Here is a 17,540-nt window from a genome sequence, read left to right as displayed (position 1 = left end):
CTGTCCCAGAAAATCCATCGCTGAGCCACTGAGAATTCCCTCCCTGGTATGTTTTTTACATCCCTCCTGGCGAGAGAGGAGGTGAAAAGGCCTACATTACAACCTACTGTACCTAATGAGAGCGGAGGTGAAAAGGCCTACATTACAACCTACTGTACCTAATGAGAGCGGAGGTGAAAAGGCCTACATTACAACCTACTGTACCTAATGAGAGCGGAGGCTAAAAGGCCTGCATTAAAACCTACTATACCTAATGAGAGAGGAGGTGCATATAGGCCTACATTATAACCTACTGTACCTAATGAGAGAGGAGGTGCATATAGGCCTACATTATAACCTACTGTACCTAATGAGAGAGGAGGTGCAAAGGCCTACATTACAACCTACTGTACCTAATGAGAAAGGAGGTGCAAAGGCCTACATTACAACCTACTGTACCTAATGAGAGAGGATGTAGGCCTACATTACAACCTACTGTACCTAATGATAAAGGAGGTGCATATAGGCCTACATTACAACCTACTGTACCTAATGAGAGTGGAGGTGCATATAGGCCTACATTACATCCTACTGTACCTAATGAGAAAGGAGGTGCAAAGGCCTACATTACAACCTACTGTACCTAATGAGAAAGGAGGTGCATATAGGCCTACATTACAACCTACTGTACCCAATGTACCTACTGTACCTTAAATTGCCACTTTAGAAATGTGTAGATACCCTCTATACTATAGTCTATACACTCAAACTTTATGTTTGGTTTGTTTACTACAATGTTGCACCTTAAGCTAATCATCTGGGGACCCCCCAAAAATAATTTGGGGGGGTCCCGACCCCCAGGTTGAGAACCACTGACCTACAAACTCACAATATGTAAGTTATTTGTTCTATAAGCCATGATGGGGAGAAGTATTGTGTGTAAGTGCCCCCTAGTGGTCAGTGTAGTTCACATGAATCTTATGCAAACACACTCACAAAAACTACCACAATTCTAATTTGTCCGTGTGTCTTTCTTCAAGCTCACGACACCTTGCAACGTGCTTTGAGCTTGTAGATCTGCTATCCTTGAGGATTTTTTTGACAGACTAAAACTAAGGACATTTTCTCTGTGGTCTTTGTTAATCTTATTCCGTTTTGTAAACATTTCACACACACTGGACAGTTTCATGTTTCACTTTAGATTTGATTTCAAAATGTTGTTACGGGTCTGAGGGGTGGGTGGGTGGGTGTGGATTTGTATGTTCTTTGTTGTTTGTTATTTGCATAAAGGGAAAATAATAAAAAGAACTTGATCAAAAATTAGATTTGATTTCAAAATGTAATTTAGATATCACTGTATATCGTCGTTGTCGGGCCAAAACCTTGTATCTCCAAGTTTCAAATTTGTACGTTTTTCCACAAAGCAAAGCCCTGCTTCATCAGACATGGCTGTCGCACAAAAGTAGTGAAAACAGCCGATCTACAAGCACACAACGCCTCGAGGCGTTGTGTGCTTGTAGATCGGCTGTTTTCACTAATTTAGTTAATTTTTTTAAATGATAAAAAATTTCACCCGACAATGACGATATGATACATGCCATTTTCTTTTTTTCTTTTTTGATCTGGCATCGTATAGTTTGTAGCCTATAGTTTCTATAGTTTCTATGTGCAGATTTTTTACTTTTTTGATATTATAATGTTTGACTGACTCTTCATGTGATGTGCCCATGCAGGCGGCCCTGGCAGAGAGCAGCCTGTCCTTGCTGAGCAGCTCTGGGCTGGTCAGCCCGTCTGCAGCCAGCCTCAACATGCTGCATGTGGGCCACGATGATGTCAGCTCCACCGTGGAGCAGGTGAACAGCAACGGCAGCTGCAGCCCCACGCTCAGCCCCCACCAGTACAGGTGGGGAACACTCACTCACACACACGCACGCACGCCGCACGCACGCACGCACACACGCACGCACCTTTGTGTTTACTATACTTGTGAGGACCAGCCATGTACACATAGACATCAAAGGAGGCTTGAGCCCCTGCCCTTTTATCCGACTGTAAAAAGTGCCCTCTCCAGACCATGAATGCAGTTTTTTACTATGGGTGAAAGCAATGCAAATGCCCCTCTTTCCATGCCATACCTGAAGGCAGCATTGAATTTCCTTTTCCAAACTCTCCTGAACTTCAATGCAGCATCTCACCGTTGTTTTGGGTTGAGATTGGCACATTTCCTGGGGCAATCTGCCCAGATCATGCATGTCACACGTGTCTTCTTCTTCTTTAACATTTTTTACTCTAAAAAAACGCCTGCAATGTTGTGCATTTGAAACTACGTTGCAGTGCACATCATGGGGTGATCACTGCTTGCCTCCTGTGAATTGTTTCTTTTATTTTTATTTCGTTGCTGAGTGAGGTCAGCAGACAAAGTGACATGAGTGAGATGAAAAAACCTGAGTGAAATGTGCCAATGTCACCCAGAAACATCGGTCATGTAGAAAGAGTTGCCCTCTCTGTGTAGAAATCCATGCCGTTACGCCACATCTCCAGCACCGAAAATAGCCAACCTCTAGGTCTAATATTTTCGACATTTTCCCCAAAAAGCTTTTAGAAATTTCAGCCCCTGCCTCTCAAACATCCTCTGCACATCCCCGAGGACCATGTGTTAATTTGAAAACTATGACGACCACCAGAATCCTAGAAACAGCCCTGAATATATCTATTCTTTTAACAAAAAACTACGCCCCGGGCTCAACCTATGAACCTATGAACCACTGCCCTACGCTAAAATGACATTTAGATACCATGCAGACAGATGCAAGGTTCATTTGTAGACCTGGCATCTTATAGTTTATATAGTTTCCATGTCCAGATATTTTCCTTATATTATACAGTTTAGACTGATTATATCGTCATTGTCGGGTGAAAACCTTGTATGTTCAAGACCGTTCGTTTTGTATTTATGTTAAAAATGAATTAAACTGTGAAAAATTTGAAACTTGGAGATACGAGGTTTCTGCCCGACAGTGACGATATGTTATTGGTTTTCCTGATGACTATCTCAATGCATTTGATGTATTACCTTAATTGCTTACTGTAAATCACTCTGATTAAGAGCATCTCCTACAGCAGATGCCTAAATTGCAAAATGTCTAACGGTGCCAATGGTGCCAACGGTGCTAACGGTGCTAACGTGCTAAACGTGCTCCCCTGCCCCCTGCGTCCAGCAGCCACCCAGTGCATGTGAAGGAGGAACCCACTGATCTGGAGGAGGATAGTCGGCCCATCTCCCTCCTGACCGCCGGCCACCAGCAGACCAGCCACTCCCTGACGCTGTCCGACCGCGACGACCGCGACCTGGAGGAGGAGCTGGGCGCCGAGGAGCCCTACCCCGAGCCCTCCTGTTAGAAACGCCACCCAGGAGACCCCCTGTGTACCCCTCACCAGAGCCCTCTTGTTATTAACACCACCAGGAGGCCACCACGTTGGAGAGGAAACAGAGAGAGAGAGAGAGAGAGAGAGAGAGAGAGAGAGAGAGAGAGAGGAGAAGAAAAAAGTGTTTTTGTTAATTTTTCCAATGAAAATGCTACCAAGCAACCAAACGACAATGAGAAACTCCCCCCCCCCCAACCCCCAGAAAAAAAGAATAAACAGGGTTATAGATCGACGACCTCCTGGTTACATGACAGACCCAACAATGACAACTTTGTGGAGCATCATTTCTTTTTCTTCTTTTTTTATTTTTTATTTTTAAAAGTCTCCATGTGTTTTTCCACACTCGGCTCAGAGGCGCAACACCACTGCAACACGTACTCACACGCACGCAGCCACGCACGCACGCACGCACGCACGCACGCACGCACGCACGCACGCACGCACGCACGCACACACACACACACACACACACACACACACACACACACACACACACACACACACACACACACACACAGCTGTCTCCCCAGCAATCCCCACAGAAACACAGACTCTCTGCCCAGAGAGCCCCCTATAACGCTCACTCTGCTCAGAAGCAGCACCCACCGTGCGCCCCGTGTCCCCACTGTCACCTGTAACCCACTCAACGCTCTCGCCAGTCAGGATGGGTGACATCCACCTCTCCCTCCCACCCACCCATCATCACATCACGTGTATATACAGTATGTCTGGAGGGTGGGGCTGGGGTGGGGTTGGGTTGGGTTGGGTTGGGTGGGTGGGTGGGTGGGGCCTCTCTCCTCTTTCTTTCTCTTTCGAGTCTAACGCTCGCTTTTTCTTTGTCTTTGTCTCGACCCGGTTTGCCGTTGAAAGAACGGCCGGGGCTGTGGGATGGTTGGAAGGAAGGAAGGAATAGGAAGAATGAATGAGTGCTGTCAAAGATTACCTCAAATAGTAAAGAAATCCCCCCACACCCACACCCACACACTTGTCTACGGAGCAGGAGTGGGTCTGTGATCCCCCAGGTGAGGCTGATGGTCGTGACCTTCGGGGATGTGACCCCACACGTGACTCTCTGACACCTCCGAACTCTTTCTCCTGCAAGACGCTTAAAGACAAAAAACACGTTTTGCTACTTTAAACTCTTCTAACTATGTTGTTTTTTTTTTAAAGAAAGGAAAAAAGAAAGCCCCCCCCACCCCCCAAAAAGACTTGAGGTCTCTCCTTCTCTGTGGATGGAATATGCTATCTGAGAGAGAGAGAGAGAGAGAGAGAGAAGAGAAGAGAGAGAGAGAAGAGAGGGGGCAGAGGGAGAGAAATTAGGGAGGAAGCGTTGACACAAATGTTGTGACGAAAAAAGTTGTTGATTATGGAATATAACAAAACAAAACAAAACAAAAAAAACGTGTGGTAGCTTTGTCATTTCTTTTTTGTTTCTTTAAAACTTTTTGATTGTATTATCTTTATTTCCGAGGATCAATTTATTCCATGGTGGCATTCTGTTTGAAAGTACATTTTATACGAATGCTGTTGTTCTTTTTCTTTTTTTGTATTTGAATTTGTTTTATTTACTCTGCTTGTTCACACCATTCCAAACGAGTATTGGCGGAAAAGAAAGCGCAGTATTGTCCCGACTCGTAATACCCCCCCACCCCACTGCACTCCCACCCCACCCTACCCCTTTGTCCTCCTTTCTACCCAAGTGTAGCAGGCAAGAAATTGGGAAATAGCACTTAAAAAGTTGACATTATCCAGACGGCTTATTTAGAATCTAAGTTCCTTTGAGAAGAAATCACTCCCATTCTGTTTTATTTGGTTGTTTGTAGCTATAGTTCAAAAAAACATCAGCAATGCTTTAAAAAAAAGTATATATATATATATATTATATAGTATATATATTGTCACTGCAGTCAGAGAATACCTCATCCCACAAAGGTTCCGCCTGGAACTGTGTCCAAAATTGTTTAAAAGAAACGAGGGGGAATTCTTTCTGTGGGACACCAAATTCGCCAACTCTGCTCAGCTGCGTTTCAAAGCTCTATGGTTGCTTTAATAGTTACTGTGTTGAAGCTTTTCTGCAATTCACTGTGTGACTTTGTGTTAAAGGAATAGCATGTGAGATTTATGTTCTGTTTGTTTGTTTGCAGTAACGCATAACGCATTACCTTTTCTCTCCAGTGCCATACCAAATTTAAGAAATTATTTGTATTTTTCGTTCTGTTGTTTTATTATTAATTATTTACTTTCCCCCCCTGTTTTATTTTCGTTACAGGTAACCAAAGAAACGTGTAGAAAACCAAAAACCCTGTAGTTTATTATTTACCCCTCTTCTGAGTTTATTTCCCCTTCTAAAAGAACTGGCCAAAAGACAGCAAACCAGGAGTTTGATTATTGTATTACCATTACAACTCTTTTACGTAAAATATTACCCATTACTTTGCAGTGCTGACCATTCCGGAAGAGAAAACCAAAGTGTGCAGATGCAAGCTTAGAACTGGGCGACATCAAAAGCTTTCTACACGGCGGGTGGTGCGAATGACTCACGTTACCAGGCCAAAAGATCAGTATTAACAAAGTTAACAGCTCCTTACCGACGAGAAAGGTCGAAAATAAAACACAAGATAGCACTTACAGGTGAAGGAAGCCTTGTCTCTTCCACGCTCAGGCTAAATAAACTGTGTTTCAAAAACACGATACTGAAAAGGACTGGCCCTTATCATGAGCGGCCTCGACGCGAGGCACTCCAAACATGAGGCATTTGAACGCAACATTTTGGGTAGGCCTACTTTGTGACTTAAAACGCCAGCAAAAGGACAGTATAGACAGCACTTGCTCTACTGGATATTCTTCTGTTAAAATATACCGTCCCATAAAGTCAAACATACTTTACCCTCTTGAGCCGTATGAAGAGCGTTAGCGGTATAAACCAGAACAAAAGTGTTATGTGGTGATTGTACATGTCACATCTTTGGAAGGGAGTTGTTATTCCAAAATACTTTTTTAAGTCTATGAACATGATAATGAAGAGGGAACAACGGAAAAAAGATAATGACAATATACCAATGTAAGAGGAAAAACTACCAAGGGACGTATGTAATTAAAAAAGCTGGGCTCATATTTTCTTTTTTTTTTGTCTAACAAACTCTTGCACTTCAGACAGTTTTTCTTGTTTAACGAAAGAGCCTTTCTGATGCCGTGGCGCTCACACAGGGACCGTTTTCCTGTAACATCAGAAGTGGATTTCTACTAAAAGTACAAAGTGGCTGGCAGACATCTTGAAACGAGATATAAAACCAAAAATAACACTACCTCCTTTCTCAACGCGGATCAACACATAGCCAATGGGAAAACTGTACTCTTAACAAATCTTTCCTTTTCTCTTCTTTTTCATTCTTCCTCAATAATAATGACAATAATAATAATGAATACCAAAATTGTTGTTACTTGTATTGTATGACTGACAAAATCTGGATATCTGGAACTCCCTTAACACTCATCTGCTTTAGCCCTAAAAAAACACATTTTTACGTTCCGTGGAGTTTAAAAAACAAAAGAAACAAAAACGACTACCTCTCGTTAAACCACATCTAAAGCACTCTCTCGAAGGTCTCAAAGTGTGTTGTGAAGTGGTCACCACATTGAAAAGGTTTACTCTCAGCTGCGTAATACTGACCAACTGTTCCCCCACCGATTAGCACTGAGCTCTGTGAACAGCCTCTTAGCGGCGTGCTCAGAACGTATGCGATGCGTACTGATGAGCAGCATCCACGCTAACGCCTGATTAATGCCCCGGTTTATACTTCGCCACAAGACGGCCCTGCGTGCCGAACATAGCCAGCCTATGAGCTCACAATGCATCGCATAAGCAACACACGCTATGTGTATTAAAGGTTGGCTATTGTCAGCGCTTGACGCCATCTTGCGACGGAGCGTAAACAAGGTGTAAGGGTGCGATCACATGCGCGTGTGCCGAGGCGTCGAGTTCCACGCTTTTAACTCCCATGCATGTGATGCCAACAACGCACACCGCAACCCGGAAGCTCCACCTCGTTGCTCGCATCGAATGGAAGTATGAGCGAACGGGGGAGGACTGTTCCACCGGCGCAAATGTGCGACCGTGCCCTTATACTTGGTCGCAGCTAAGTATGAATCGGACGCTAAGCCAATGGGAAGCCAGGTTCTAATGACGACTTATGGCAGTGGCAGTGGTGGGGGGTGGGGTTGGGGTCGTCAGGGGTGGGGGGGGGGGCAAGCAGGGCTAACGGGATCACCCTGATTATATCCAAAGACACGGTGACCCCCCCAACCTCAACCTCGCCTAACCTCATCCCTTTGCCCCAAAAAAAGGTCACTGAAAGGACTTGAGCCGAACAATTCATAATTTGTCACATGACTGGCGCGTGAAAACAAGCGAAACATTGGCTTTTCACCCCAAAAATCTGTCATTATGGGCGAACTGCGACCACAGTTGTACGACGAAGTATAAATCAGGCTTTAGACACACTTTAGAATGGAATTTATTTACTACTATTAGTGCTACTACTATTGCTATTCCAAACGACATGAGGTAACTGCTGCATATACACTGTAAAAAATCTTGAGTGTGTTTCAACATTTTTAACACCCGGGGGATTTTGCGGCGTAGATGATCTCTGACTTGTGCTTTAAGGTACACCTGTAAACCATGCTGTTTTATAAAGATGTAGATTGACGTTGCGTCGATGATGGTGTTCACAGGTTTGCAACGTGAAGCCAAATTGGTGTGCCGTCGCACGTTGACGACAGCCCAACACAGCGCATCGCTGACGCCACGCGTTTGTGGACTTTCGGCTGTTTCCGGCGAGCAACTACCGCCGCACGATGGAGCATAAATTAGGCTTAACGCGTTCTGTTCTTTCTCCCGCTTTGGCATACTATGATGTATTATTGTATATTAACGCTTGGCTTTATCTCTCCAGGGCATTCTCTCCCATTTTGTTCTTTGATTTTTTTTTCCTGTTCTATTTTGTTCTTATTTTTATTTTGTCTTTTGGTTTGTTGGTTATTTTGTTTTTCTGCTCCTGTTTAGCTATTGTAAAGCTTTCAGCTATGATTCCTATACTGTACTGCTAATGCTGAAGTATATGTATTTATCATATTAAGTGCTGCAGGTATCTTGGTTCAATAGTTTTGTTTGTTTGTTTGTTCGTTGGATCGTTTTGTTTTCCTTTTTTTCCAGTTTTTTCTTCATGAAAAAAAAAACGTCTGGGACGCAGATTTTTTTAAGTGTATTATCTCTCTAAGGAAAAAAAACAAGAAAAAACGAAAAGAATAAAAGTTAGATCAGTGGTTTAGGTATAAAACACCTGTTTGTATATTTATCTTAGCTAGGTCTATTTTGATACTTTTTGTCTCTGTACTGCATTTATGCATTTTTAAGGAAAGAAAAAAAAAACCTATACGGAAAACAAAAACTAAAAAAAAAAAAGTTACTTCATTACGTATTGATACCTCAGAAGGAACTTTTTTTTCTCAAAGACAGGACCAAAACCTCTGAAAAGAAAAAAACAGAGAAAGAGGAAGAAGAAAAAAAACTGTTAAGAAAAACATGTAGCCCCCTCTCTCTTGCTTTAACGAAGAAGACGACGAAAAAAGAGAAATACTAAAAATGGGAGCTACGTACATAAGAAAGGTGTTTCTATTGGTCCTTGCAGGTGCCAATACGTGTCCCCCTGCTCCTCGTTGACCCCTGACCCCTGACCCCCACCCCTAACCCCCCGCCCCTGTCATTTTTCCCGTGCTGAACCCGCGGACCCCATAGAGCTGTCAGTCATCTGCAAGGCGCCGTGGGGGGGAGGGTGTCACAGAGTCCTGCACCGATAGCTTCAGGGTTGGCCAGTCACACGCCACAAAAAAAAAGATCAAAGACTTGACACTGTTACATTTTTGATACCCATCCTCCTCCTCCATTCCTCATACACTCTCTCAATACCAAAATGGTGGAAGGATTTTTTTTCTCCCAGAGATGCAGCTTGTCCCCCCCTCCTCCCCCCCCCACTCTGACTACCAAAGGCATTGTTGAAGCGGCGAGTTCGCCGCTTTGTGCCAAACAGCCTGAAACTGTAACCAAACTGACATAACCAAACCGATATGCCACAACCTTAACCAAACAAGATTATATATATCTATAAATATATATATGTAAAAAAGAAACAAGCTACTTCCAAAACTTGATCATTCTTTTTCCTCGCCTCGATCCAGTCGAACTCCTTTTACCTCTCTACTGACAGCTGTGCATCTCTCTCGCTCACGTAATAAACATCACCACTTTCATCCCCAGTGACAAAAAAGAAGGACATGTGGTACCCCCCCCCCCCCCCCCCCAAAAAAAAAAAAAAAAAAACGCTGGCGTGTGATTGGACAGTTCTGAGGTGTCATTGTGACCGAGGTTTATTTTTAATTTTTTAAAGGGACTCTCAATGTGGAGCGTCGTTATGCCCGATATGGTATTATCAAGTTTATATAAAGATGGCCAGAAGCCTAATGGAAAACTACCACTTCTTCAGCTGTCCTCTGGTATAACCTTAGGAATAATGTGTGTACATTTTTCAGCAGTGACTCTCTCTGTATGTTTCTTTATAGTTTCAGTTTTTACCTGTTTACCTCTTTTTATCCTTTTTTTTAAACATTTTGTTCTGTTTCTTTGAAAAAGTGTGACCCGGGTTATTTTTTTTTTGTTTTAGGGGGAGGTGGGGTAGGGGCAGAGGGACTGGATGGAGTTTTAAGCCCAGTTTAAAAAGCGCTCTGTTGTCGTGCTGCCGCGTCGCCCTTTGATTCGTACCAGTGGCGTCAGTTCAGCAAAAGCTAAGGTATGGCAACATGACTGGTGTCTTCGCGCATGTGCAAGACACCAGTCATGTTGCCATACCTTAGCAACAGGCATGATGTATGTGGCAGCTGCCATACCTTGCCATACCCAATTGACGCCTCTGATTCGTACTCTCTCTGCCATGCGATGGCGAGCTGGAAAAAAATGGCAGATCTACAAGCTTGTTAGATCTTTTGCTGTTTCCTGCACGTGGCGCTCATCGTACGACAATCTATAAATCAGGCTAGATTGTCTACTGAAAAAATATATTATATATAATAATAACAGTTTTATTTTGAACGGGTGACGCGGCTGTCCGGCCAGGCATAACACGAGGCTTTTAAGACAAACAGAAGACCCGCCCCCCCTGCCCGCCCGCTGACCGTTTTGCCCTGGGTGGCCATGTAATGCCAGTCACTGCCCTTTTTCTTCATGCTGTATAAAAAACACACACATATATCTGTGTATTTGTAACCTGAATCTCCTTGTGTCTGTCCATGCAGACAATAAAAAACTGTACAGTAGATCTAGTTGCATGTAATCTGTACTAATTATTGACAATGGCATTATAAAATGCAATAAAATACTTATTACACTGTCGACCCGGTCTTTGTCCCTGGTGTGTCCAATGTCACACGCACGCACACACACACACACACACACACACACACAAATGCGCATCACACAAATGCGCATCACACGCGCACATGAACCCAGAGACACACAGCCACTTTTAATGTTTGTCCAAACAATACTACTTTGAAATTAACATAAGGAAATGTTCAGACTACATTGTAAATGTTTACAGACATGATACCTAACATGATACTGACACATACTGACCATGAAACTGAACATGTTATTTATATACTAGGAAAAAAAAGAAAAAAAAAATAGAAATTACCTACTGGGTTTGCATCCCTAGAGGCTAATCTTTCCAGCGAAAATAATACTACTGTACTAAGGTAATCCAAAAAAAATCCTTTTACAAAGGATCGCCCCGCTGGTCAAGGGGACTGCCCATAAGTCCGAAGGTTCATTAGTTTGAAGGTTCATTAGTCCGAATTTAGTTAGGGTTACTGAGGTTAAGGTTAGGGTTAGGGTTAGAGTTAGGCATAGTATTCTTAACAAATTCAGACTAATGAACCTTCGGACTAATGAACCTTCGGACCAATGCCATGGCACCCTGGTCAATACATGGAAAACTCTAGCAAGTGCACTCATTCAGCCCCTCTTGTGATACCTATTGCGACGCCTCAAAGGCCCTAAAAACAAGGCTCCAAACAGACCAAAACAAACTAATTAGTGTCCTGCTTAACCTTCCTTTTCGGGCTCACCATATCACTTTTCAAGCGTGGGGTGGCTCACAGTAGATGACAGAGTACAGCATCTGGCAATGGGCTTGGTGTACAAGATACACTACACCACTAAGATACCCATGTATCCAACAAAATACTTTCAAAAAGTCAAGGATGTCCACAATTACAACACCAGAGGCAGCCCCACAGATCATGTTCAACCCAGATTCGGCTCAAACAAAGGGTCAAATTATGTTCTCCTGCTATACCGCTAAAATGTGGAATGCCATAACCAAGGCCTTAAAGGAGTGTAAATCCTTACCTTCCTTTAAAACCGCTCTGAAAAGCCACTTACAGGCGGCTGCTTCTCGAAACTGGTAACAGTAAACTTAGCCTAACCTTACGTCCCCCTGACCTTTCTATTTTAAATACCATTTATATTTGCATTGTGTTTTTACGACTGTTTTTTTCTTATTTTTTCTGCATAGTACTGTGTTCTGTCTGTCTGTCATTCAATGTTATATGAGTTAAAAAAGGATCTCTGTGTAAATAAGCCATGTGCTTTCCTGAGCGTATCCTTTTAGTTGACCTTGTACCAGTGAACTGTACTGTCATGAAACGGTGCAAACTTCTATTAAATTCTTCAATCAAACAATCAATCAATCAATCAATCAATCAATCAATCAATCAATCAATCAATTACATGCAATAGTGGGGTGTCGGAATGGCGAGGTTATGTTTCTTTGCCCATACGATGGACACGAAATATACTCTTTCACACATTTCCAGGTGTGTCATGTGGTCATTTTACACATGCTTTATAAATAAAGTAAGATCCCCCCCCCCAAGATACTGTATCATCATATGGGGGAGAAAAAAACACTCTTGGTGAGGGCAGCAATGAATCAGGAGGCAGAGCGGCCGGTTGGGAGGTGGAAGGTTCACACGGGCTCCACCAGAGTTAGTGTCGAAGTGTCCCCTAATTGCTCCCGATGAGCAGGTTGGTGCCTCGCATGGTTTCCTCCGCCATCGGTGTACGAATGTGTGCATGAATGGGTGAATGCAATGCACAGTCATTGTAAAGTGCCTTGCATAAAGGCACTATATAAATCCACCATTGACCAAAACAAAGGGAATTTTGGTTAAAAAGATGGTTGAATATTTATCACCTAAATGTAGTGCATTTCACAAGGGGAACTGTGGGGGGAAAAGCAGCACATATGTAGTAAAGGTTAGAGGAAGTGATGATAACAGGTAGAAAGGTTCCAGGAAGTGAGGCGGCCGGGAGTTCCATTTTGGGTGTGAAAGAGTGTTGGTTGTGGTGGTTTGACAGAGAGACTTTAAACTCAAAGCCTTCACTGTAATCCAAATCAGAACCTTTAACCGTTGAATAGTGTGTGTGATAAACTTTAATGCCTAAATTACGGAAGCTTTGTTGATGAACTGAAACAGAATATTGTATATTATTATGCAATGCATTGCTATGTTCTTATAGGGCTTACCTGACTTTTGGACTGACAGAAGATCTTGAGTTTTTGTTGGATATTACTGGATTACTTTGGAAGATATTTTCATTGGAGTCATTTAAAGATGGGCATTATGATTATATTAGGAGGAAGTGACCGAAAGAGTTAAAATGATGTTTTTACGTGGCCACACGCACCAGTTCATTATATGCCTGACCCAGCTGAGGTTAGCCACACCCACAGTGTTGGGAGTATGGTAAAAGGGGAGGGGATGATTGTATGTTGTCATTACTGTAAATCTGTGTTTTTCGATCGGGCCTTTTGACTCAGAGGCTTTCAGCTTTCAGGAATTAAACCAAAAATACACAGGGAAGGCAAATTTGCATATTATAACCACACCTGGCAGTCGATTAGAGTAATGTCAATTCCATAGACACATACAAAAAAGAAAAATTACAAAACTATGGCACCAACTCTTTAAGTAAAACATTTGCGTACTTTTTCCACCTCTGACTAACCCTATCTAACCACACAGAGTAATGACGTGACGTAATGACAGTGGTGTAAAGTACATTTACTTAAGTAGACTACTGTACTTGAGTGCAATTTTTTTAAGTAAGTCCAATTTTCAATACTTTTTATTTTAACATCTGAGAGACAAATGTCGCACTTTTACCCACTTTAATTTACTCACAAGGATTCAAAAGGATGTTTTCTTTTTACTTTTTTTTTTTACTTTTCATTCTTCACGAGTATACTTTTCTTTTGCTACTTTATTTCAATGCCAATACCTTTGTACTTTTATTCAAGTAATGTTTCAATACAGGGCCTTTACTACCTTTGCTTAAGTAAAAACACAACAGTGATACTTGTTCAAGCGTGGTGAGTCCTGCAGGATGAGGGGGTTGAGGGGAGGTCAGACCACTGTTGTGATACAGAGAGTGTCCACCAGGAGGGGTAAACAAACCAGACAACACAAGCAGGCATCTCATAAACAGCAAAACACCTCTCCTCTCCTCTCCATGAGACCCACTCTGCTCTGTTTACCTACCAATGCAATCTGTATTTCTCTGCTGTTAGGCATGCATGTAAAGGAACACGATTAACTTTTCAGGAAATGGGGGGACAAAAGCCATGTTATTAAATCAAAGTAGTTAGTTATATGGTAGCTCTGGTCCATAGCGTTAGTAGGACCAGAGCTATTATATTATATGGGGACTTTATAGGCAATGCATCAGTAGTTTTCAACCTTTTTCACATCAAGGACCATTATTTATTCTGCATTTGAGTCACAGACCACCATTTGATGAGATTTAGCCTCTCAGACTTAGAATATTTTGTTTTCGTTGGATATGATTTTGTCTACAATTCCATGCTGTATTGATGTGGTCGGCCTATAGGACAGATAACAGGCAAACATTGATCAAAATGGTAATTATTTAATTAAGTAATTGCAGATGTTTAAACATAATTTAACTCTTGAGAGCGTGAACATTTTACACTCTCAAGAGTTAAAGGTCTATAAGGGTCCATTTGGTTATCAACTCTCCATTTAGATGGGGACCACGTGCACCCCTCAACAGGCCTCAAGGTCCTACACCTATCCACCTCTTTCTGCAGGAATTTACTGGAGAATTTTTTGCACCACACTTCCGGTTAACAGCAGACAAACAAGCTCACGTCGTGTCGCAGATGCAACCGTTGTGAGCTTGTAGATCACACTCGGCTGCGGCGCCGGAAGCTCCGTGCAACTTCTGCGCAATGCACGATGGGATGTTGGAAAGTTGTGGATAGCATTTGCAGGAAACACAATGGGCCATTGATATGCCCAATCAGGGACCATCATTTCTGGCAACTTCATCATAACAGCCAATGAGGGACCAGCATTCCTGGTGATGCCAGTGGTGATGTCACCGGCATCGCCAGTGGTGATGGCAGTGTTGAGCACACCTCATGGCGTGCTCTGCTGGCGCACAAGTAGGCCATACATGGCCTACTTGTGCGCAAGAGGCAAGTTGGCACCTCTACAGGGTGCAGTTCTAGTTCATGCTGTTGACACTCAACAGCTTTTGTAAGCGTTGGTATGAGGCGTGAATGGTTGTTTTTTGATCGATACGCGAGGTAGATGCGCTCTCGCAGCTACGCACGTGCTTGTCCATGTGTGTGGGCGAGTGTGCAGTTCAAATTGTTGAAAGAGGCGGTGCCATAGTGTTGTACTTTTTCTGGTTTTCATGTGTCTAGATTAAAGGTTGACAGTACTTCATTAGACCTCCTGGTCACTGGTGTGGTTGTTATGGTCAATTATGTATTCCCTTTGTTTTTAGGGTTTCTTCCTGGAGGCTGACACCTTGTGGGTCAAAAGTGATGATCCAAAAACACAGATAAAATGACATCATATAATCATCCCCTCCCCTTTTACCATTCACCCAACTTCAGCTAACTTCAGCTGGGTCACCACCCACCATGACAACCAGGCATACTTAATGAACTGGTGGGTGTGAGGCGAGGAAGAGGCGAGGATGTTGGCTTGTTAACGCCACTGCAACCCCGGGTGATTGCCTACAATCCTGATTTGTTGATAGGCAAATAACAGCTCGTCATTGTTGGGCACCACCAGGTATACTGTATAGGCCTACATACTGTTTGATTTGATTTTCACTTCTCATCATTTTGGTTCTAGTGATTTTCCTTTGAGGGTGGCTAAAATGTCTTTTTGGGTGTGCCAAATTCCTCTCTGCAGGAAAGAAAACCTGCATGTGAACACACGCACGCACGCACGCACGCACGCACGCACGCACACTATAGTTCAGAATGCTGGTTTGATGGAAGCGAAATCCAGCGGCATTGTAAAGGAGGTAAATTAGCCGGCACCGATGGTAGAAAAAGTGAGGGATCATTTAAGCAGGTCGAAATACCTGATCTCCCAAGGCCAGTTTTTTTTTCTCTTTCTCTCTCTCTCTCTCTCTCTCTCTCTGTTCTTTCTCTCCCTCTTCTAGCTTCCCTCCTCACACTCTCACTGGAAAGGTTAGCGCTTGAGAGCGCTCTTAGAAGACACTCTAGCCAGACGCACAAGTGATCTCTTCTCTTTAATTGGCTTTCCTCCACTCCCCTCCCTCACCTCCTCTTCTCTTGTTCTCGGAGGGTCAGCGTCGTACGCACGCACACACACACACACACACACACACACACACACACACACACACACACACACACACACACACACACACACACACACACACACACACACACACACACACACACACACACACTGCAGATGTGCACACGACACAGAGGCATCCAGGCTGAACTGAGGACTTGATGCAGAGGTGTGTGTGTGTGTGTGTGTGTGTGTGTGTGTGTGTGTGTGTGTGTGTGTGTGTGTGTGTGTGTGTGTGTGTGTGTGTGTGTGTGTGTGTGTGTGTGTGAGAGAGAGAGAGAGAGAGAGAGAGAGAGAGAGAGAGAGAGAGAGAGAGAGAGAGAGAGAGAGAGAGAGAGATCACTAACGTCCTCCTCCCTAACAGAAGGAGTGTAGCTGTGTTGTCTAATTGAGCTGCTATGTGGGCTCTGCTCTGCTCTGCAGGCCTCAGTGATGCCCTGATCCATGAAACAGGTGACACTACAGAAGCCTCTCCTCCTTCCCTGACACACTGACAGTCATGAACAGCACACAGAAAGCTACCACAGGTTTCTGCTGGAAAAAAAAGACCAAACACTGCGTTTCACCAGATTTAGCGTTGCTGTTGTCGGGCAGAAAGCTCTACTTTCAGTGTTTCTCAGACTTTTACATTTCAAGGTCTCTCCTTAACACATTGGCCGCCATTTTAACATTGACTGTTTGGCTCTCCTGCCATTTTGTTTAATGAAAAATTTTATAATTTTTTTTTATATTGACATTTTTCCTAAATTCTGTATTCTTTTGACAATGTCCTACAGTACCTGAAATGAAACAAGACAACCTCTAGTCTCACCAAAAAATAAAATAAATAAATAAAAAGCTTTTTTTTCTATAGTTGCAGCCATCTCAAAATAGCCATTTTTGACCAAAATCCAGCTATAATTGAAAAAACTGGAGATATTTACCTTTTTGTGATCGATCGCTTTTCAAGTGGATAATTCAGTTGATATTTGAATTTATGGCGTCAGGCACTTATCAGATAAGTGTACTAGTGTAATAAGTGTAATTGTGTAATAGGGCAATAACTGGAATAGTGTAATAGGGCTGTAATAGGTCACCTCTTGCCCTTAGGGCGTCATACTGACTTCACAGAAATAGAAATAAGCTTTTTACCTTTTATTCAACATTCAAGTGTTTTATTTTGCACAGATCACATTTTGACACACACACACACGCACGCACGCACGCACGCACGCACGCACGCACGCACACACACACACACACACACACACACACACACACACACACACACACACACACACACACACACACACACACACACACACACTTATAACTTATAACTTTATATAAGGCAAGGCCTATGTGTATAACTGTAAATATGTTCCCCATAT

General features: G+C 43.0%; 1 protein-coding gene across 1 annotated transcript in view; it reads left to right on the top strand.

The window, feature by feature from the left end:
• LOC308286271 (forkhead box protein P4-like) overlaps window positions 1-4,104 on the top strand; it is a 29,237-nt gene extending 25,133 nt beyond the window's left edge. The window contains exons 8-9 of the mRNA XM_080727261.1: window positions 1,713-1,882; window positions 3,198-4,104. Coding sequence (XP_080583387.1) covers window positions 1,713-1,882; window positions 3,198-3,378 — 351 coding nt within the window. The 3' untranslated portion in view covers window positions 3,379-4,104. The remainder of the gene's footprint in view (window positions 1-1,712; window positions 1,883-3,197) is intronic.
• Window positions 4,105-17,540: the final 13,436 nt, after the last annotated feature.

This window comes from Nannobrachium achirus (genome assembly GCF_963921795.1).
Source record: "Nannobrachium achirus genome assembly, chromosome: 6".
Classification (NCBI taxonomy): domain Eukaryota; kingdom Metazoa; phylum Chordata; class Actinopteri; order Myctophiformes; family Myctophidae; genus Nannobrachium; species Nannobrachium achirus.
Note: the sequence above shows the minus strand (reverse complement) of the source record. Positions and strands in the feature narration are given on the sequence as shown.